Source organism: Anas acuta, chromosome 1 (genome assembly GCF_963932015.1).
Source record: "Anas acuta chromosome 1, bAnaAcu1.1, whole genome shotgun sequence".
NCBI lineage: Eukaryota > Metazoa > Chordata > Aves > Anseriformes > Anatidae > Anas > Anas acuta.
The window spans coordinates 137,458,010-137,479,959 of record NC_088979.1 but is presented as its reverse complement, the minus strand read 5'-3'; the positions used below and the strand labels follow the sequence as shown (position 1 = coordinate 137,479,959).

Below are 21,950 nucleotides of genomic sequence, written 5' to 3'. Positions count from 1 at the left end.
TTTTTCAGTTTGTCTCTCTCTCTGTATCTGAATATAACCTATTTGAAGTGGAGAGGGTTTTCCTTCTGTTCTTCTGTGAAAGGTAAGAAGTCCTTGACAAAGATCCTTTGTCTTCCTGTATCATATGTCATGTACAACTCAAAATGCTACTTATTTTTTTGGACAGGAGAGAGGTCTTCGAAGTAGAAACTGTGATAGAGTTGGTCTCCTGCATACATCTATAATGAATGATATCAGTGCATCAAAGCAGCTGGCTTACACAGTGTCTATTCAGTGCATTATTAAAGACTGGAAGTAGTGTACTGTAACTTACTGTCTGGCATACTTAAGAATCAACTTAGCGTTGCATGCTGAAGCAAGTGTTTTCACATTCTTTGGGGAGCTGAATTTCTGATTTTTCCTTGTTTGTCTGGCTAGATAGTTTTTATATGCAAATGCTCTTTCTGCAGGGAAATTAATTTTTGTCTTTAGGGAGTTAAAGATATTTTTCTTGCGTATACATGTGTAGCAATGGCTGAGATGACTGCTTGTGAAACAAATGGTCTTTTAATTCTGTTCCCTGCCAAAATGTTGCTTTTCTGTGACTGTTGTTGGGAAGCTTCATTTTGGAAAGCCCAATTAATTCACTTAATTTACAATATTAAACTTGTTGTGGCATAAGGTAGGATGCAAGACCATGCAGTTTTAAAGCATATGTCATAGGATGCTCCACAACTTGGCTTTTATTGGAAGTTTGGGTTGAAGTTTAAAGTGCCATTAGTAATTAAAGTATGCTCTAGGGTGCAGAAATGTTCTTGTTGGGAATAATAGGTTTCTTTTTTTTGTTTGTTAATGAACTAGTGAATTGAGAGCGTAGGTTCTGTGCTATGATATGAATGTTCATTTAACTTTTTTTTTTAATAGTTTGAGGGGAAAAAAGACTCATAAACATCAGCTTGCTTTCATGAAGAATTATATGCTAGTTTCAAAACAATTCTAGCGTGCTCCCTAAATGCATATTCGGGGATAAGATTTTTATTGTGATCTTAAATGTTCTATTTTATTACAGTGATATCCACATTCCTATGGTAGAAATAACATTAAGACTGCCCTGGGGATGTCTAGACCAAGTAGTGGTAGTTTATAGCTCAATCTTAATTGAACAATAAACGGAGATTTTTAAAATTATTTTTTTAATCAGTGGTCATCTAGATTATAACTTCAAAATGGCTGTCTTTTGCAGAGCAAAGACATCTGTTTAATGAATGCGAAGACCTTTATGGAAAAGCATAATAAAAATAGAGTAACTATGAAGAGTGCAGTGTTCTGTTCCTCCACACCCTTTGCCCTTCGGTTTTTGGAGTTCTGAGCTAAAAACCACACCAGAGCATGTCATTGTATTTGTTAACGCTTTATTCTGCATATATGGATGTGTCTGCCACTGAGCTGACTCCTTGAAACTACTGGGTGGATCTCCAGCCTCTTCCTGTGAGGTAACACCTAACTTAAACCTGATCTTCGTGCTGCTTTTTCCTGCAAGAATCACTTGGCAGTTACTGCTCTTGGTTTCAGTTCTTACCTTGTATGTCAGGCACAGACTACATGTATTATGGGTTTTCTCAGCAACTTTCTTCAATCTAATTTTGCCTGTCCTAAATAATTTTGTATCAATTGCAAATTATTCCTGTGCTATTCACTTGCATTTTCAGATAGCTTATGAATAAGTTGGTATGAATATATAATCCATTCTTGTATTTTGCACCTTCTTACCTGTTAGTAATACATACAGAGGACTCTGTTTTGTCTGATGACAATTGGGCTCCTTTCAAAGGTCTAAATAAAGGACTTAAAAAAAAGTCGTGGTTTTTTTTTTTTTGAAATAAGCCTACAGATCTGATTAATATGATTTGATGATTTGATTGCAGTAGACTTGCAAGGTGAGGCATTCCTCTACAGAGGTGATGCTGACTCTTTTGCAATGTATCATATATATTCATATATCTCTTAATTCTGTTCTTCATTATCACAACTGATAACTTATCCAATACAGAAGTTAAACTTACTGCTCTGCTGTTACAACAACAAAAAAGAACAGTAGAGCACGTTTTAAAGTATAGGATCACAATTTGTCAGGTGTCATTCCCCTGATACAAAAGTTAGTTTGAGAGGTATGCCATCATGTCATACTACTCTTTTTTTTTCCTAATGTCCTTGGAATTACTGAATAAATACTAATATGACCTGGTGGTTTTATTGAAATTTACTTGTGTCAGCTCAGCAAAATAAATCCCTTGTACTGATGTTGTTTATAAAACATTTTATAAACATTTTATAAAGCGGTTTATAAAACATTCTTGACTACAAAGAAAGACTGTTGGCAGTCTTGGGGGGAACTTAGTTTCTCCTGTATGGAACACTAGCTCTTCTGCCATGGTTTTGTCAGTCTTAAGTGCACCTTTCTCATCTTGCTTTATTACTACTTCACATTCTGGAAGGTTCTTGTCTGATTGCTTGGAGAAAGTTTCTGTTTCGTGGCATGTGCCAGAGGCAATTTTCATGGACTGCCAAATCACAGCTTCATGTTTTTGTCGTCTGTGCTTGGACATGCGTCCCACTTTTGAAAGCTCTTTTTGTGTGTGGTTTTATATAGTAGCTTTTGTGTTTTTGCGTTTATAACCAGAAAACAGGCTGCTATTTGTACAGCAGCCTCCCTGCCTTCTTCAGCACCTCCCCGCTTGCTTACCTCAGTTGAAATGGAAAATTCTTGACTTTCTGATAGATGGCAGCATATACTGAGTATTTTCCTGTTCCAGTGCTTTGCTGGAGGAGGTGATGACTAGTTAATATGTGCTCACGTAGAAGTAGCATGTTAAAACAAGGGAGGAGAGGGGGAAAAATTTCGTCATCTTCTGTTGAACTTGGAGTGAGCATGGCCAAGACAGTGATACCAAATTCTAGGATGTGCTGTTCCCTTTTCTGAAGCATTAGCATGACTTGCTGTAAGCCTCTCAATTGATGAGTGTTTTTCCTTTTTCAGATTCTAGTTTTTATGGTAGCTCTCAGACATGCCTGATTAGCTCAGCGCCTGCGTAGGAGGCTAGTCTGTTGCGAATGCTAAATGCTGTATGCAGTCTACATATATCTTAAATACAGATACTATATAGTTAAACTCAGCTGAGGCTCTGTATCTGAACAAAAAAATGAAGATTTTTCTTCTTGTAAGAAATCTGCCATTAGGACTGTCTTATTTTAGCAGGAGACATTATCCAGACCACTAGAAGCAGATGATATTTTCATTCTTTATTTACGTCTCTCAGTATCTTTTTTCCCCTCTTGTAAACCTGCTATGAAAACAGTCAGTGTCCAGATTAATATTTTTACTTTGTCATGAGCCTAAAAGTAAACTATGAGGACAAAAAAAGTAATGTGGGAGTAGGATGTGGAGTAAAATTTCATGGGACTCAAATGACGATGAATGTGAATAATAGGTACGTCAGGTGAAGATGAGTGCTGTATCTAGCTTTTTTGTCCTTACTTTAAACACAAATGTGCTTGGCTTCATTGGATGGCTATGCTTTAAAGCAGGTGGTATATATAGAGGAAAAAGGGAATAGCAAAAATCTATTGCTTTGCATATCCTTGACATGATTGAATGTGGGGGAGGGAGCAAAAATAACTCATTGCAGTACTGGAATGTTGATTTTTTTTTGACTCCAAATCAATTCAGGGAACATAATGAACAAATATTTTAACTTTTTAACTAATTTTCATTATGTTGTTCCAGTTAATAAAAGCACTGAATGTCTTCTGCCAATCATATTGAAAGTACTTTAAAACTACTAGGGCATGTATGGGAAATCAAATGTTGAGTTGGCTACTTAAAATTACCATTGTAATTTGTAGTGATTTATTACTTCAGGTGTTGTGAACTTGTTATATTGATGACCTGTCATTCAGTTTGATGATTGGTTATTACCAGCAAATCATCTCTGTTATGTTACCTCTCTATTATTATTTCTGGATAAATCATTCTGTGTTAAATTTTGGTGACACCAAAGTGCACAATGCTTGTTAATCCTTTGTAATGTTTTTGAAATTGGTCTCAACAGAATGGCCTGCATAGGGTATATTCCCTTATTGCACACCTAAAAATTGCCAAAGAAAATAAACAGAATGTGCCAGATGGACAAAGAAAAGTGGTGTGTTGTCTGATTTGAACTATCACCTGAAAGACTGGGTTAGTTTATTATGTCTCTAGACATCATTCCCTAGACACAGTAAAACATTCAGAGGTAATTCTTTCTCTTTAGGAAGGCAAGATAGTAAGACCAGCAGGAAGCACGCAGTAATATGAAAACTGATTAAAACTTCTGTTAGTCTGGACAAATTGTGATATAATGGTTCAAATCCAAGTAACATAACCCATTCCTGTTGTAAAGCAGAATTTGTGAAGAAGAAATCCAGAATCTATTTTATGATTAATGACTATTGATGGAACTTGCTTCAAATTGACAGTGACAGCAGCAATATTTCTTACATAACTCCTAAATGACATATGGAAAACATTTCTGGCTTTTAATTAATTTTCAAAAGCAATTTAGCTGAATTAAGTGAAATGGGTATTGATTTTTTTTAATAAATGTGACATGCATGATTAGATACTACTGCTAAATAGTTGAATTAAATAAGCACCTTCTTGGCAAAAGTGTTTTATTTCCTGACACATGCATCCCTCTGGTTTGTTGAGCTTTTAAGAAAGCTGCTTTTATTTGTTACAGCACTGTTTGACTACTTATAGTCAAACAGTGTAGTGTATCCCATGTGTTGGGATTTGAGGAACTCAGAAATTAGGAATGACTAAATGCTTAGTGACTGGGTTGTTGGGGGTTGTTTTTTTGTAACACAATTTAATTCTTTATCTGGAAAGTTGATCTCAGTAGCTTTATATTAACATTGCATGCTATTTTCTCTCGCATGTACAATTTTGTTTATGCATGTAGGTGTGTTGTGTGGTTGCAACCTTTTTAAGTATGTGGAAATGTGTATTGCAGTCTTACCACATAACAGAATTTTTCTTGTCCTTATTTTAATTAACTAAAAAATTAAGTCTAAGTCTAAAACTAAGTCTACTGGGTGTGTAAACTGGGACTGAAGTAATACTAAATGAGGGACAGGGCAGGGTAGGCAGCAAGAAAGGTAGTTTTAAGCTTTGCAGCTTTTCACTAAAATTTCCTGAAGAACTTAACAATTCACTGGCTGGTAAAAGCATTAGCCTTTCTGGAAGAACTTTGTAATACCTGGGACATAAATGTTAAATCATGTGTCACTTAGCTAATGAATCTCTCTAACACGTAGCATGTTTTTCGGGCCAATAATTTACTGAAACGGAGCAAATCTTTGTCTTCAAGGCAAAGTTAACTGGTGTTTTAGGAGTATCTTAATGTGAATAAACCAAATCATTAGTTCAGAAGAGGAAATACTTTTGTAATGATAATGACTGTATATGTAAAGTTATCGTTAAGCATACAAACTTGTGACCTGGTTTAAACCATTCTTGTCCTATCCCTCTTTCTCCTTTGCTTTCCTCCCTGTTCCAGCCTTGAGTCCAGCCCAGAAGAAATATATTTATTCTTTTTTTTCCGTGCTCTGAAGGCAGATTCTGTTCTTTGTATAAAAAACTTAGGTATGTCATTTTTCAGTATCTTTGAAGTCTTAAGTGAAGATATAGACAAACAAATGAGTGTTTTTTTTTTTCTTGAATAAACTTACTGTGTCCATTCCACTACTTGAGATGTGTGTGGTTACACTCTGTAACGACCTTGCTGCTCTTGCTATTCAAACCAAGAACAAAACCACATATAAGGCTCACCTTAATAAACACAGACCTTTTTCTATTACAGGGGTTTCTTTCTCTTTACAAGTGTTGTTTTTGTGTTTTTTTTTCACTTTGGTACAAGCTGAATGCTTAGATGGGATCTAGTAGTTTTGTCTCCATTTTTATATTGCATTTGTATGTTAGTTACACTGCACGTCAACTTCTTTGAAATATTTCAAGTGAATAAGTTATGTATGTTCCATATTAAAATATTAATAGAGAAGATAATTGACTCCTTGGCATAGGAATAGGTTTTTCCAGGTGAAGTGACCTTAGTTTGTAAAAATGGTGCCAAGTACTGAAGTGCCAAAGAAAGATTAGCATATGTGTAATTGTTTGCAGATGTACTCCCTACAATTAGTTATTGCATCACACTTACCATCATGAATAAACTTGTAAATTTCTGTTTTTCCAACTCTTTAAGTTATGCTAATATGAATTAATTAAATACAGATTATTCTGGGATACTAGTAAGGATTCTGGGAAAGGAAGTTCACAGTATAAACCCTTGAAGTTTCCAAAAAGGAAGAGGAGTGGAAGAGATGACTTGAGAATGTTAATGAGACCTGTAGCCAAATGTCTTGTGCATTCATACAAGAGGCCCAAATCATGTGTAGATTATTTGGAAGCGGAAAGTTGGCTGGAATAGTTGGTTGCAGTGTAGTTCAGCTTTCTAATGTTGCTCCTAAACTTTAAAACTTGTCTAGAATATTTGAGGGTTAATACTGCTTCTGTGTTAATGCAATTGAGAGCCTCGGGGTAACTGCACATTACAGACAAATGTAAATGCTGACACTTTATACCCTGGTAAGAGATACTCTAAAATAGCAGAAATGTTAAATCTTGTCTTTAAAATAAATATCTACGTGGTCTGTTCTGAAAGTAGTAGGACTCATTTAAAAATATATATATATTTAAAAAAAAATTATTCATGAAAATTTATTCATAGAAAAAACAATTAGAATTTTTCAAAGTAGCACCCTTCCGCATCTACACACTGCTGCCAACGAGTTTTCCAGTTTTCATACGCCTCCAGGAGCGCCTCGACCAGAATGCTGTTTAGCTCCCTCGTCACGGCCTCTTGAAGCGCCTCTACCGATGCGTGATGCTTCCCCTTGAGCGTCAATTTTATTCTCAGGAATAGAAAAAAGTCTGGCGGGGCCAAGTCAGGGCTGTAGGGGGGCTGAGGCAGCGTTGCCACCTTGTGCTGGGCAAGATACCCCACTACATGGAATGCTGTGTGGCTCGGCGCGGTGTCATGGTGCAGCCGCCAATTGTTGACGATGGCTGGGTGGACACGAGCAATGCATTTTTGCGGTCTTGTGAAGACTTTGACGTAAAAAACTGCATTAACTGTTTGTCCAGGTGGTACAAACTCTTTGTGGATGACTCCATGTTGATCAAAAAAGCAAATGAGCATGGACTTTTGCTTGGATTTGCTCATTTGTTCTTTCCTGGGGCGTGGGGAAGCAGGGGTGTGCCATTCTGTGCTCTGCCGCTTACTGGCAGCATCACCGTAGGCCTCCATAATCATGTCGTGAGTCTCTTTGCCCGTTTTTACCAAGCTTTACACAAAACTTGATCGCGTATTGCTGCTTCAGTAAACGCTCCATGATTCTCCGTGACGAGGCGTTTCAACAGGTGTTCACAGTACAAGCGACCTGCTCTCTTCAACGGTCAACAGCCGACTGCCGATTTTTCCCAGCATTACCAATATCCCCCTCCACCGATCCTGCACACGCAGACCACCTCTTGTTCGCCCAGGAAAAAGCCAGTCCTACTACTTTTAGAACAGACCATGTACATTTCAGTGTTCTTATCCAGAAGGAATAAATTGAATAATTATCAAAGATTACTTCTATCTTCAGACCCAACAAGAAATTCAAATGACTGTCAACTTAAACAAGTCACCCAGCTGTCTGGAACCATTTATCAAAACAGATTTTTCTTTAAAAGAAGCATAATAGTATGCCATGAAATAGTGGTACAGAATCAAAATACCCATATGTATTTTACATATATATGAGAAGTTTGGCTTGATGTTCTTTAGTATTTGAAATGTGAAGTGGTAATAATTTTGAATGAAGGTACAGTGATGGCACTAAAATGTCTGTATGCATGTAACTCAGATATTTGTATTTGTAATATTTTTTAGATAACATGTCTGTTTCTTTGTGTTCTTTCTGGAAGATTCTTAATTACATTGATCGGCAGTGGAGCACTATGCTATTGCTTAGGGAGGTTTTTACTTCCTATTATAAAACCTAAAGGAAATGGTAATCCTAAAATATGAGGGCAGGTGGGTGAAGATTCTAAGTATTAAGAATTATAGCAAATGATTTAAAAAAAAAAAAAAAAAGCTGCAACTCCTGCTGTTAACAGCAAGTATTTAATAATAACTTCCAAGAAGTGGTAGTATGTGTGTTTTACTTTAAAAAAACAAAAACAAAAAAAAAAAACACTCATGGCAGAATTAACTTCTTAAATTCTATTCATGCAGTGTTTTGATGTTTCAGTCTGGTAAGAACCCTAGGCTAATATAGATAGAAACAACCCATAAGTCCGAACACGTCTTTCGTTATGTTTATAAAAACCCAAACCTTTGCTGGCAGTGTGGCAGGATTGCTAGTAAAGGTTAGGGTTTTAGTGTTTATTACTTAAATTGAAACTTTTTAAGAAGTACTGTTACTGTTTTTTTCCTTTATCAAACTTCCTGTTCTAATATTGCCAGAAGCAAACACTTGTAATGCACCCTTTTCTGAGGAAGCGTATCACAGAATCATAGAATGGCCTGGGTTGAAAAGGACCTTAAAGATCACCTTGTTTCAACCTCCCTGCTCTGGGTAGGGTTGCCAGCCACTGGAGCAGGTTGCCCAGAGTCACATCCAGCCTGGCCTTTAATGCCTCCAGGGATGGGGCATCCACAACCTCTTCGGGCAACCTGTTCCAGTGTCTCACCACCCTGTGAGTGAAAAAATTCCTCCTAATATCTAACCTAAATCTCCCTTGTTTAAAACCATTCCCCATTGTCCTATCACTACCAACACACATAAACAGGCGTTCCCCCTCCTGCTTATACACTCCCTTCAAGTACTGGAAGGCTGCAATGAGGTCTCCCTGGAGCCTTTTCTTCTCCAAGCTAAACAAGAAATGTACCCAAAACTTTTTTTTCACTACTGACATACTTGCAACCTACTTAGTGTGACTGGTGTTTGTGTGTTAGTGAGAGCATGGTATTGCATTTTTGTAATACTATTAATTATCTGAGTTGTACAGTGGCAGCATCTCTAAAGATTTACCAATTAAGAATATTAATCCATAACTAATTTGATAATTGCTCTAACAATAGCCCACTCATATGGTAGAGTGAACACACAATTCCTCAGATGTCACAAAACTGAGGAGGGTGGCTGACTCTCCAGAGGGCTGTGCAGCCCTCTAAGTGATCTTGACAGCTTGAAGAATTCAGTTTACAAAAATCTCATGAAGTTCAACGAGAAATGCTAAGTCCTGCGCCTGGGGCTGGACAAGCCCAGGCACCAGGACATGCTTGGGGCACCCCAGCTGGAAAGAAGCTTGGCATAAAAGGAGCTGGGGTCCTGGTGGACACCAGTTGAACATGAGTCAGCAACGTGCCCTTGCTGCTGAGAAAGCTAATAGTATTTTGGCCTGCATTAGGCAACGTTATCACCAGCAAGTCAAGAGAGGTGATCCTTCCACTCAGTGTTGGTGGGGCTGTACCTGGAGTATTGTGTCCAGTTCTGGGTCCACCAGTAGCAGAGACCTAGACATACTGGAGAGAGCCCAACAGAGGGCTGCCAAGATCATCAAGGGGACTAAGCAATCCTCAGTGTGGAGAGACTAAGAGAGCTGGGACTGCTCAGCCTGGAGAAGAGGGTGTTCAGGGGAATCTTATCAGTGTATATAAATACCTGAAGTGAGGGGGTAAAGAAGACAGAATGAGGCTCTTTTCAGTGGTTCCATGTGCCGTGACAAGAGACAATGGGCACAAACTGGCGTACAGGAGGTTCTGTCTAAACATCAGGCAGTACTTCTATGCTGTGTGGTTGACAGAGTGCTGGCACAGGAGCTCTTCAAAAGCCACCAGGACACGGTCCTGCTTGAGCAGGGGTTTGGACCAGATGGCCTCCAGAGGTCCCTGCTAATATCAACCATTTCATGTCTTGATAGAATTCTGTGGAATTCCTCTTACTTGTGTTGAAGTTACAGGCATTGGCTGTCTTTCTCATGAATTTGTCTTCTTTCCTTCCTGGACTAATTAGGTTGTGTATTTTGGTTTCAGCATGTAATACATCACACGCTTATTTTTCATGAGAAACTTAATTTCCTGTGATTAATGGCTTTGGATGAGAGTAAGTCTCTTACGTATTTATAGGAAGTCAGATCTTCAGTGTTTACCTTCTCGTTCTTAAAGATACTGTACATATGCATTATTCCACTTCCAGTGTGAGTATACATCTTAACTTTAAAGATGGGTATCTTAAGAAAATATCAATATCTTGCAAAGTATCCTTGGAGTTTACTATCTTAACAAAAACCTGACTGTAGGATTCAAAATTAAAGAGATGTTTACTAGTCAAGTAAGTCTAATTTAATGTGGATTTTGTGGTGTTTTTTTTTTTTTAGCTTATTTCCTGGTTTGAATGGTATGCTGAGTGCAAATTGTATACTTTTTTTGAAGGATGTGAAATACTGGAGTAATAAAAAAACTTTATCCCTGGGCGGTTGGCCTGAAAACAAAAGTCAATTAAAAAAAGCATTTAATGTGTAGCTCCCTCTAGTTTTTATGAATCATATAGACTTTTTCATATTGAAGAATATGAAGCTCATTAGATCAGTTAAATTGACTTCAACAAAAGGGAAGTCCATAATATGAAGATTTTGATTTGTGCTAGTTTTATTTTAACTGTCCCTCTGATGAGATCTGCTTTCAGCAGGTTGAAGTGGCTGGTGTCTGACAGTGGGAGTTCTTGTTAAGAATGGCTTGGCTGAATTAGTCTCAGCTTGTATTAAAGAAAAGCCTGTGGTATTAGCAGCTAATCTGGCACTGTGCTGGATCTGGCAGTTCAGCTGAGAATAGAATTAAACAGTTATGCTAGTTTGTGAATCTGTTGTCCAAATATACTAGTATACAGTAACTTTGTATTAGGCATATATCAGTGGGAACCCCCTAACAAGGATTCTTATGTCAACTATATGATTGAAAATGTCATTACACATCAGTGTTAGTAAAGTTGGACTGTAAATTAACTGTTGATCATTCAGAGTTCAATTCCCCCTCTGGATCAATAATCTTTCAATCTTTCAATGTCTCTGCTTTGAGAATTACTCACCTTTCCCTTCCACAACCAAAACTGCTACCTTTGTGTAAATTTTCAGGAAAATAGGGAGTGGTCTGTAAGTTCTGGCCTGCTGGAGGAAGATGTATTTTTGACAAGCTAGTGGAATTGGAAGCAAAAGTCAACCCCATGCCACAACTTGGTGGATCATTCCCTATTCTATTGAAAAGGATTTTGGAGAAACCAGGGAAATAGTAAAAACTGAAGAAATTTGTAAAGTTGAAGAAACTCTGTTTTTTATACGTTGATACTAATGCTAGTCCTACTGAGCTCTACAAGTAGTTGAGGTAAGCAGCCAAATATGAGAAATGATGTCTGGTAGCTGGATCCATGCTGTCTTCAAGGTTTCTGACAAAGTGTATTTAAGGTTTTCTCATCGATCGCCAGAAACTGAAATGCTGGAAGATGAGGATTTGCTCTGTGTAGTGGTGTTGTTATTGTTTTGGCTTGGTTTTAGAACCTACCTGTGAATTCCCAGCCAATAGCTATGTGTGGTTCAGTAACCTCCAGAGGCTGAGGTACTACTTTCTGTATATAGCTGCACATGATGGGTTATTGTACGCATTCCTAAGCCTACAGCAACTCTCCTCAAGTTTGTTTGGAGGCTGAACACAGTTCAAAGGTGCAGCTAAATGTATGCAGGGCTACCACCTTTTTTGTATTTAATCACTACCACCTAGCATCCTACTTCTAGTATAAGAGACAGAGTGCATTTTTTACAATAAAACCCAGTGATAACAGGATCATTATCATATCTCTTGTCATGACAGTGTATTTGGTTTACCTGACAAGGTTTTGGTAGCAGGGGGCGGCAGGGGTGGCCTCTGTGAGCAGAGCCCAGCAGCTGCCCCATGTCAGACCAGGGCCAGCTCCAGCTGGCTCCAAAAGGGACTCAGTGCTAGCCAGAGCTGATTCAGTGAGTAACACTGGTTGGGCCTCTGGGAGAGCAGCTTGAAGAAAGGAGGGGGAAAAAAAAAAAAAAAAAAAAAAAAAACAACTGCTGGGTAACAGAGCTGGGAGAGAGGAGTGAGAACCAACTCTGCAGACCCCAAGGCCGGTGCAGCAGGAGGTGCTCCAGGCAGGCAGCAGCAGCTCCCCTGCAGCCTGTGGAGAGGGCCCTGGTGGAGCAGGCTGTCCCCCTGCAGCCCATGGGTCCCACATGGAGCAGATCTCCACGCTGCAGCCCATGGAGGAGCCCCCGGTGGAGCAGGTGGATGTGGCCTGGAGGAGGCTGCAGCCCATGGAGAGGAGCCCACACAGGAGCAGGGGGGCTGGGAGGAGCTGCTGTCCATGGGGGACCCGTGCTGGAGCATTTTGCTCCTGGGGGATGGACCCTGTGGTATGGAACCATGTGGGAGCAGTTCCTGAGGAGCTGCTGCCTGTGGGCAGCCCCCGCACACTCAGTTTGGGAAGAACGGCATCCCGTGGGAGGGATCCCACGGGGAGCAGGGGCAGAGAGTGACCAGAAGGAGCAGTGGAGACGAAGTGACGACTGACCACAGCCCCCATTCGCTGTGCCCCTTTTGGGGAAGAGGTAGAAGGTGGATGATGGGGAAGGTGTTTTTAGTTTGTTTTTAGTTTCTCACTGCTCTAGCCTTCTAGTGGTAGGCAATAAATTATATTAATCTCCCTACATTCAGTTTGTTTTGGCTGTGATGGTAATTTGTGAGTGATCTCCCTGTCCTTATCTTAAGCCTTTAGCCATCTTTCATTGTATTTTCCCTCCCTCCCTTTATAAGGGGGGGGGAGGGGGAGTGATTTGGTGGAATTTAGTTGTCCATCAGGCTGAAACCACCATAGCCAGTTTATTACTCTGTTTTTGTTTATTTGTGGAAATATGCCCTTTATTCATCCTTGTTGCCTTTTGTTTTGTTTTGTTTTGTGTATGTTAATACATGCAATGATTAACCTGCACACAGTACTGTCTGTGAGTTCTTTGTAAAAGGTGTTTGTTGTAAGATTAAGGTTTTATTCCCTAGTAGAAATGGTCATCTAAAAAACTGTTATTGAATATGTAAAATATAGCAGATTTTTCCATTTGCAACGTTTTACATCGTTGTTATTAAACAATGTCATTTTCTACTTTACTGCGTGCATCCTCTAGGTGCACCTGGTTCTCTAGCTAATACTAGTAGCTCCATAAAACCAGATGTAAAGTCAGGCATCTTCCAATTCTGTGGGGCTGAGGCAATTTGGGCACTCTGAACAACAGATAAGCTCGTTTCTTTACAGAAGGGAAACATGGACTGATTGCTTAACCCTTTCCTACAGGTCCTTGCATTCACTGGACAATTCCTCATTCTTGAATCAGTTAGGTATAGATGTGTTCCTTAAAGGCTTCTCCAACTATGAAAACAAATGTAGAAAATCAGGTATTTGAGCTTTCTGCAGTGAGCTTATCTTCCATCAGTCCCCTTGGGTTTTGTATATGTATTTACTTATTTATTGGTTGGAGGCTTCCTGATTCTGAAGTTTGATTGAGGCTTGATGCTAGGCTTGAGATACAGGGTCTGTCTCTCCTCTTTCTACCCTTCACACATTTGCAAATGGTTCCCCAGAGCCTGCAATATATTTTTTTTATTTGCCCATTTGAGAGATTTCATTGAACCTACAAGTGCTCTTTTTTTCAATTTGAACACTTTCAGAATTTTTCTTTTTTTTCAGTAAACTTCTCTACTTACGAATTCTGTGATTATTTTGGTTTTAAATCATTTTGAAATAAATAATACTCTCTTTGCAATGCATTACATTTTCTGTCATATGGAAGTTTGTCTTCCTGTCTTTCACTACAGGTATCTCATCGACTTAATTGCTGTCAGTAATTCTGTATTCTGTACAACATAGTGAGTTGTTAGAGTAACATAGCTTTTTTAAATAGTTAATTGTAAATGCAGCAAATGTTTTCATTTATTTTATAAATACTAAGCTATAAATCTACAAAAGGATGCTTTTACTTTTAGAATTACTTCCATTAGTATAAAGAATAAGCTTAATGGATGCCTGTATAACTGTCATTCTGAGTAAGTTTAAGAACCTTGCAGAGAGCTTCCGCTAGCTATTAAGTTAGAGAATTCAGATACCTTCCAAATGGGATCTCAGCAGTTTTAACTTGGACTTTATTAGTTAATAAAAGGGATTGTGCTGTGTCGCGGTTATTAAAAAAGGACTGGAAAATAACTGTAGGTCTTGCAGCACTAAAGTGCTGCTGAGTTTCAATGTTTCCTGCACAGAAACTTGTATTTGACAGATCATTTTGCTTGTGTTGTGCTGCATCCAAAACTGGAAAATACTTTGTTGCTTTTGTTCATAAGTAAAACTGAAGAATGTGTCATCAGCAGGCCAGATCCATAGTGAAGTTGCCCTAAAAAAAAAGTAACATTTTTGTAAGATAGGAAATTTGCAGAAAATTCATTTGGACATTGGGAATAACTATTTAAATTGTTTTAAACAGTATTTCTGGAATCCAAACATAAACATATTTGTGTATGGAATCACTTCCTAGATTTGCAATGGCAATTCTAGGAATAGTCATAAAATGAAAAGGAATAGCACAAACAGACTGAGTTTAAGAAATGGTCAGGAATTTGCCTTACCAAATAATAGCCTGACAAAGGCTTACCAAATAAGCCTTTGTCAGGCTATTGTTCTTTCACTCACCTTGAATGTATTTCTAAAGCTAATTGCTAAATTTAAAAGAAAAGCAATTTGAGGACAGTAGTGGGTTTGGGGGGATTCTCTCTACATTGAGGATAAGTGGGTTGTCTGTCTCTGTGGCTAGAGCTTCTCAGAAGTGTAGGCAGGAATGTGGCTTGTATTTGGTTGGTTCAGGCCTGGTCTTAGTCTTAGAGACCCTGCAATATAAATATATATAAACTTAGAAAACAACTTTAACAATCAGAGCAGTAGTGACAGTTTTATATTCTCTGGCAGAGGCTGATATAATTTTCCAGATGAATCATCTATGGTGATATATTAAAGACCAATGTATTTTTATAAGCTGCAAACAACAGATACAAACCTTATTTTTCTATTGTAGTTCTACAAGAGCAGGAGCACAAACTGTTTTATCTAAAACATTTAGTATACCTATATCTGGAAATGAAATGGCAATATAAACGGTAGAGCGTAGTTGACTATTCAAAATAATTGTGGTCATATGAAGAGTGAAAGACTATAAAAAGACAGACTTAAAAAAGGCTTGCACTAACTTAATGAAGAACAGAATACAGGTCTCTTCTCATGTGATTTACTAAATGTCTTTGCTGTATACCTTATTTGCCCCTTCATGCCATGTCCTGTAACTTGCAAGTTATTAAACAAATGAAGAGATGAGTTGAGGGAGGATATCCTTTAAAGAAGGTGTTTAGCATTGGGTAATGTTATGTCCTCTTGCAGTTTGTGCAAGCACTGTAAGATAGTTGAAGATTATCTGTTCATTTTAAGTTTGTAGGTGCTAAACTTCTGAATGTCTGGCTCTGAATGCATGGAGTTAACCATTCCTATAAGTTATGAAAATGGAGATAGTAACAGAAGAAAAACAAACACAGAAAAATGAATGCTGTCTTTCTACAATGTTTGTCTGTCCGTGTCCAGATTTAGGTGTTAGTCAGCTTTTGATGTTGGTAGCCATATGATATGTGCATTAATAAAATGGGAGAAGATGTGCATTCCTTTTTCTGAAGTGTTTTTGTTCTTGGTTGTTTGAAGTTACCGTCTTTGAGTAATAGTAACCAGCTATTTAATTTGCTTTCAGTATTGAGGACGTTTGAATCTTCGTTAATAGCAGGGGAAAAATAAAAGCAAGTTGCATATATGGAATGGAAAGGAAAGTTGTGAAGTGAGGCAATGTTTTCGAATGAGCTGAAAGAATAATTGCAAAAGAAGGACCTGGAGAAATATACTTGTTAGTGTGGGAAGACTTAAATATTACAATATCAGCACACTTGGAAATATCTAGCACAGGCAAAACAGTGAATGGAAACAAAAGTGGAAATTATATTACTTAAATAATAGAAAATGACTACTATTTGAGCTTTGTATATGTAGTATTCTGTGCATGATAAATGTTTTTTCTCCTTTGGTTCTCTAGACCCAGATACAGTCCTGGTTTGTTTGAAAAATATTTATCCACTTGAATAGGTGACCCATTATAAAAGAGTCAGTTGATAATTAAGCTGGAAAAACTTAATGGGAAGTGTGATTTTAAATTGGTGAAAATCTCTGGAGAATATAGCTTTCAACTGTATAGAAAAGGAAGAAACTTCAGATTTCTGTGATGTAGTATTTGAGAAGGCATTTTGAGGTGTTGCTTTTAGTAGACCAAATTCAAGAAAGTTGCCTGTGTGACCATGCCAAAACCAAGAAGAGAGATGAAAGACCTCGTGTATAACAGACGTGTATAAAAGATATGATTGTGGAAATCTTTCTAGGATGCCAGAAACATATTTAAGCTCTTGCAAAATGCAGCTGCATATAATTTACTGAAGAATTTACCATGTTCCTTTAAAAATATCAGTTGCATAAGTCAAACCTTTAATAAAATCCATACAAAGCCCAGTTACAAGCTTAAAAGTGAATCATGTTTCATTCTGAAATAGTGGTGAGTTTGATATTGAGACTAAAATGGACCTAAGCATAATGCAGAACAGCAATCTTATTAAAATGAGCTGCTCTTCTGTCAGAACAGATGATCAAAAGTGTTTGTGTGTGTTGCCAAGAAGCTTTTAGAATAGAGCAAAGGTGTTTTAAGTATTCACCATCTGATTTCTTGACAAATACATTAAAGGAGGGGAGCAACACATAAGTGATTAAACGTTTTCTGTTGTGTCTTCTAATTGTGTGCTGAGATCAGTGAAATTAATCTTCTGCCTGTAATATTCTTCTAGGGCTCATTGAATTCTATCTTTATAGCAACATAGAGACAAGTCTGGTATAGTGTTAGGGTATTGTGTGATAACAAGGCTTTGTTTTGGAAACCGATGCAGAAACTTTAGAAAAATATTTCAGCTTCCAATTCCGATTTTAATATAACACTAGCTTTGTCAGGGGAAAGCTAGAGTACAAATCAGAAGAATGTTTTTGTAAATCATACATACAGGGTATATTTCCCTACTTACATATTTGTGTCCTTTTTTTTGTTCTTTCAAAAATGTTTATCAAATTGACAAATTTCTGTTCATTTACAGTAAGTTTCTTATCAAATGTGCAGATCTTGATATTCAAATGTATGTCATTGCAAAGTAGTAGTTTCAGATTCAGTGAGACGCTTCTGTTTTGTAAGTAACGTTTTGTGTTGATTGTGGAACCAAGTGTTTTGCTTTTGCATGCTATTTGTAGCTGTTAAAAATTTTGTCATTGTAGCTAAATTTGGTAGGTCATTAAGAGAATAGAATACAGATACATTTAAAAAAAAAAAAAAAAAAACAACACAAGAACTGTTCTGAAGCTTCTGTAAACTTTTCTGCAAAGTTGAGCAGATGTCCAAGAAATGCAGAGAGTTCTTTCATGAAAAACTGTCTTTTATGGCAGATTGTATCCATAAAGAAATTTCACTTCGGAGTAGAGCTTTTAAACTTGGAAACTGTTTAACTGGAATAAAATGGGAATATACCTGAAAGAAGAGATGTTAGCTTCAATTGTAGTGGATTATATTAGCTTCTGTTCCATTCCCTCCCCCCCCCACACACACACACTTCCACATGCATCTGTGGCAAATAGAAACTATTAGATAGAGATTTATAGAGTTAATCTTCCCTCAATGGCATTTTGTTGTTGTTGTTGTTGTTGTTTCTTTTCTTTTTTAGAAAAAGAAATCAAACCTACCTGGATGACAATATTTCTCATTCAGGAGGCAACTCTTGCCTCCTGACATCTCTTTTTGTGCTGTGTTTCACTAATCTGAATCTCTGAGAAAGTTCTAAGAACAGCAAAGGTGTAAATAATTGAAAGTTAGGTGATGCAGGAAGAAGAGCTTAAATAAAAATGTGGAAAATAATTTAATACTCATTTCTTGTTTCTTTAAAGAGTTCATTAGCTGGCAAGGAAATACTGAAATGCTTATCATGGTGCAGGCTTTTCCTAGCCTGGCACTAGATGGTGGAATTCATTTGAGTTTTGCATCCTGGACGGACCTTGTACCAAGAGTTGGGTCTTCTTATGTATTGATATAAGAAAATGAAATACCGAGGTATTATGTGATAAAAATCAAATGAATGCAGTTAGTGTTACATGCTTATGATTGATCTTTTTGTATAGTCACGTAATATTATCTCTGGAGTATGAAATAGGATGTTTCAGTTTGTTCATGCAAAGTGGGTTTAATGGTGGCATAGCTCCATTGTGCATCCTGATATCCAGGTTGATGCCTGGAAGGAATTTCTGAAGTAGAAAGATTTCCATTCATTTTGTGCAAGTTCACAGTCAAAGGGTAAGGATGAATTTTAAGTTATTTACCTTAATAAATATTTTGTTTTCATGCCAAGAGGGTTTTCAAAGCATAGGAGTGCGCTGTGTGAGCCTTAGACTTCAGATCACGATAGCTGAAGCTGCAGATGCACATACTAAAGGCAACCACTTTTTTGCACTGATATGAAAACCTCATTTTTAAGTTCAAGATATTAGCGAAGCTTAAGAATGTCTTGCTTCCCTGCGTATCATTCTATTAATCTTTGTCTTCTATACTTAAAGAGGATTTGACATATGCATTCCAAGTGGTAGTATTTATTTCAAATTCAGCGAAGTAATTCAGTGCCCAGCTGCGGTGGCATGGAATTGCTATGAGGTGAGCTGTGTAGTGCTTATAAGGCAGCTTTTAAAATATAGCATTGACAAAGTAGCCTGCTTGGCTTTGCTTTGAGCTTGAATGATAAACATGGAAGCATTTAAGGAAAAATAAATAAATAAAGTATCTACTGCCTGGGGCATAGCTTTTGTCTTCCCACAAGAGGAGGAAGATGTAGCGTATTCATTTTTAAAAATGAATATACAATAAACATGGAAAGAAGCCTGTGAGATAGGGAGGGAAAAAAAATAGAAGACCTCTATACCACTTGTATCTGTGTTTGGGTGAATTAAAAGATGTTAATCTCTGAAGGGATGGTTTTAAATATCTGTTTTCTTTGGCATAGAATTTTTATCTGTGAATAAACCTGCCTTTTGATACCAACATGAATAGTTACATTAGGAATCTAGATGGTTTCTTTATACATAAAAAGATTTAAAGTGAAGATAATTTGCTTCTGAACATAAACCTCTTGCTAGACAATCATTTAGTCTCCCTTGCTGCCTCTCCTACACCCAAAAAAAAGCTGCCCAGAAATCACTGGGTAGGATAATTTTTAAATTGATTCAGAGAATATTTAGGAGATTTGTTCCCTTTGTCTGATTTATGAGTCGTGCTGCTCAGTGTTCAGATCATATGCTATCCTGAAAAGGGTTTCAGTTTATTACAGTGGCATCATGCAATTACATTGAAGTACATGATGATAGTATTTAAGCCTTAGGATGTCTTGCAGGGAAATAATGTGAACAATTATCTGTGCATCAATTCAGATTAAAAAAAAATAATAAAAATAAATGGGGTGAGGGGACTGGGGGGGGAAATCAGGCAAAATCTGTACTGCTCATTGGCTGAGTTTTGTGTATTCCAATTAACGATTTTAGATTTGACTTAAAGTTCTGAAATTATTTGGAAGTAGGCCATCTCATGCTGAGCTGAAACATCAGGCCATTTTAAATGAGATACCGAGCATGCTCATACCAAGTACCCACTCTTTCAGATATTGCAGCGTGTGTCTCGGTTCCCTGTTAGTAGAGCTGTCATTCAATTGAAGTAGGGGAGAGCACAGCATGCCCTTTTGTCGGCTTTCTATCAGTGCGCATATGATTTCTCTGGAAACTGGAAACTTGAGATGTGAGCTCAGCCTTGCTGTTAGAACGTCAGTGGTGTCGGTGAGTTGAGATTAATCTCTTCCTTTCTACTGCCTTTAGATACCTCAGATAAAGCTCAGCTTCATACTTGTCTCTATTCTCTAATAATGGCATCTATTTGAAATGTCTCTGCTGCTTCAGTAAAATAATTCTGGCATATATGTATTAATTTTGTAAAGAATTGCTTTTTTAACAAGAATGTTAGGCTGTTTAACTCAGAAGTCCAAAAAATGGGTATGTCTTTTTTTCTTCTGACTTCAAATTAGCTAACTGTTCCAAATATAACAACAGTTCTTGTTAAGGAACTGCCACTTCTCAGTCATTTTTCATGCTCTTTATGTCCTTTGTAATTTGGTTTAAATCTAGGCTATTTTGTGTATCTTAACATTTTAAAGGGAGTTTCAATAGTCTTGTAAAAGAATTGTATTTATGTAAGACAGTATTGAAAGATACAGTACTCAGTTTCAGCACAAATCACTAAACAGCAGAAGATAACTGTTGTCATCTGTTAATTTTGCTGATAGATATGCACGTAATTATTTTTTAATCAGCTAAGAAATAGAAAAAACATCTTTTAGGTCTGTGTTGTGACTGACAATTTGCACTTTGGTAGGTAATAACAGGAATTTCTGAACAAATTTTTTTAGCCTTCATAGTAGCTGATGTATGTGTGTGATAGAGCTCAACATTCAATTAGGTTTTAATTAACTGAAGAAAGGTAGTATTTATGATTCAAAGCATTGTCAAAGCTTAGTTCTTGCAACTGATTTAAATACTTACTTTCCTCCAAGAGCATCTGCAAAATGTCTGCCCCACCCAAGTCAGTTCCTAATTGCACTTTTCCCCCAGTGAATAAAGATGATTTAAGATCCACCTTTTAATTAAGCTTCATGAGTGTTCTGAGGTTTCAGTTGTGATATTACTGCCTAAAATACAGCTTATCACTGGATTGAAATTGGAGGTCTTAATTATTTAAAAAGCAAACACATTTTGGGGTTGGAGAGGGTTGCTTGTTTTATGCAAAAAAATGCACTTTATCATGTGGTGGTGGTGCATATAGACCTAAAACATTGCTCTGGATAGAAGAGCTGGAATACAACAGGGAAAAACTGCTTGTCAGTGGGCTCCTTGAGCCTCATAGAAGTACTTGCTGCTAAACATTACCCCGTTACGGTTCAGACTGACTGGATTCACGAGTGGAAGATCCCTAAACCTGTACATTTCGTGGTCATCCCGACACTCGTGGCTGGAAGAGAGGCAGGCCGGAGGCTGGTGTGTCTGGATCTGGAGGTGCTGGAGGTCAGGTCACTTGACCCTCTGATACAGAGTTCCACAGGAAATGGTCTAAATGGATAGAAAAGAAGATTTTTGTGAAAGCCTGAGGATAATGCATTTAATTGAGGCCTTGCTGTGTCAAAAGGTTGTCAGAACCCATCAGAAAACCTGCACTTTGGCTGCTAAAACAGGATGCTAGGGTGCAGTTGTTTGACAAATGATAGAAGAAGGACAGTAAGGGCTAACTGTGAACCTGTGTTGTACAAATATTACTGTGCTAACTCGTTATTTTCAAAGCATGTAATGTATTTCTAAGTTTTTGCTTTTGTAGCTAGACTAGACAACTTCATAGTGTCGATACCTTCAGGTTCCGTTAGCTGTGAGTCCTGGAGATGTAGAAAATGTGAAGAATCCATACAGGTTCACCACAGGAGAGTTTCCAGAGGAGCAGCCGACCTAGGAAACTCAAGACCTTCTAGGAAGGGAATAAAGAGATGAGAAAGCTGAAGACTTGTGCTTGTGGCTGCAGAGTA

The 21,950-nt window shown here is 37.6% G+C and overlaps 1 protein-coding gene across 31 annotated transcripts in view; it reads left to right on the top strand.

Moving 5' to 3' along the window:
* Nucleotides 1-21,950, top strand: part of PLEKHA5 (pleckstrin homology domain containing A5) — a 168,230-nt gene that overhangs the window by 44,933 nt on the left and 101,347 nt on the right. Inside the window, exons 4-5 of one of the 31 annotated variants that reach the window (XM_068659528.1) lie at nucleotides 9-82; nucleotides 1,223-1,843. The exons of 29 other annotated variants lie outside the window; for them this stretch is intronic. In XM_068659528.1, the coding sequence (XP_068515629.1) occupies nucleotides 9-82; nucleotides 1,223-1,272 (124 nt within the window). In that variant the 3' untranslated portion in view covers nucleotides 1,273-1,843. Of the gene's footprint in view, nucleotides 1-8; nucleotides 83-1,222; nucleotides 1,844-21,950 lie in introns of those variants that run through there. One more of the 31 variants, XM_068659553.1, reaches the window with a different exon arrangement.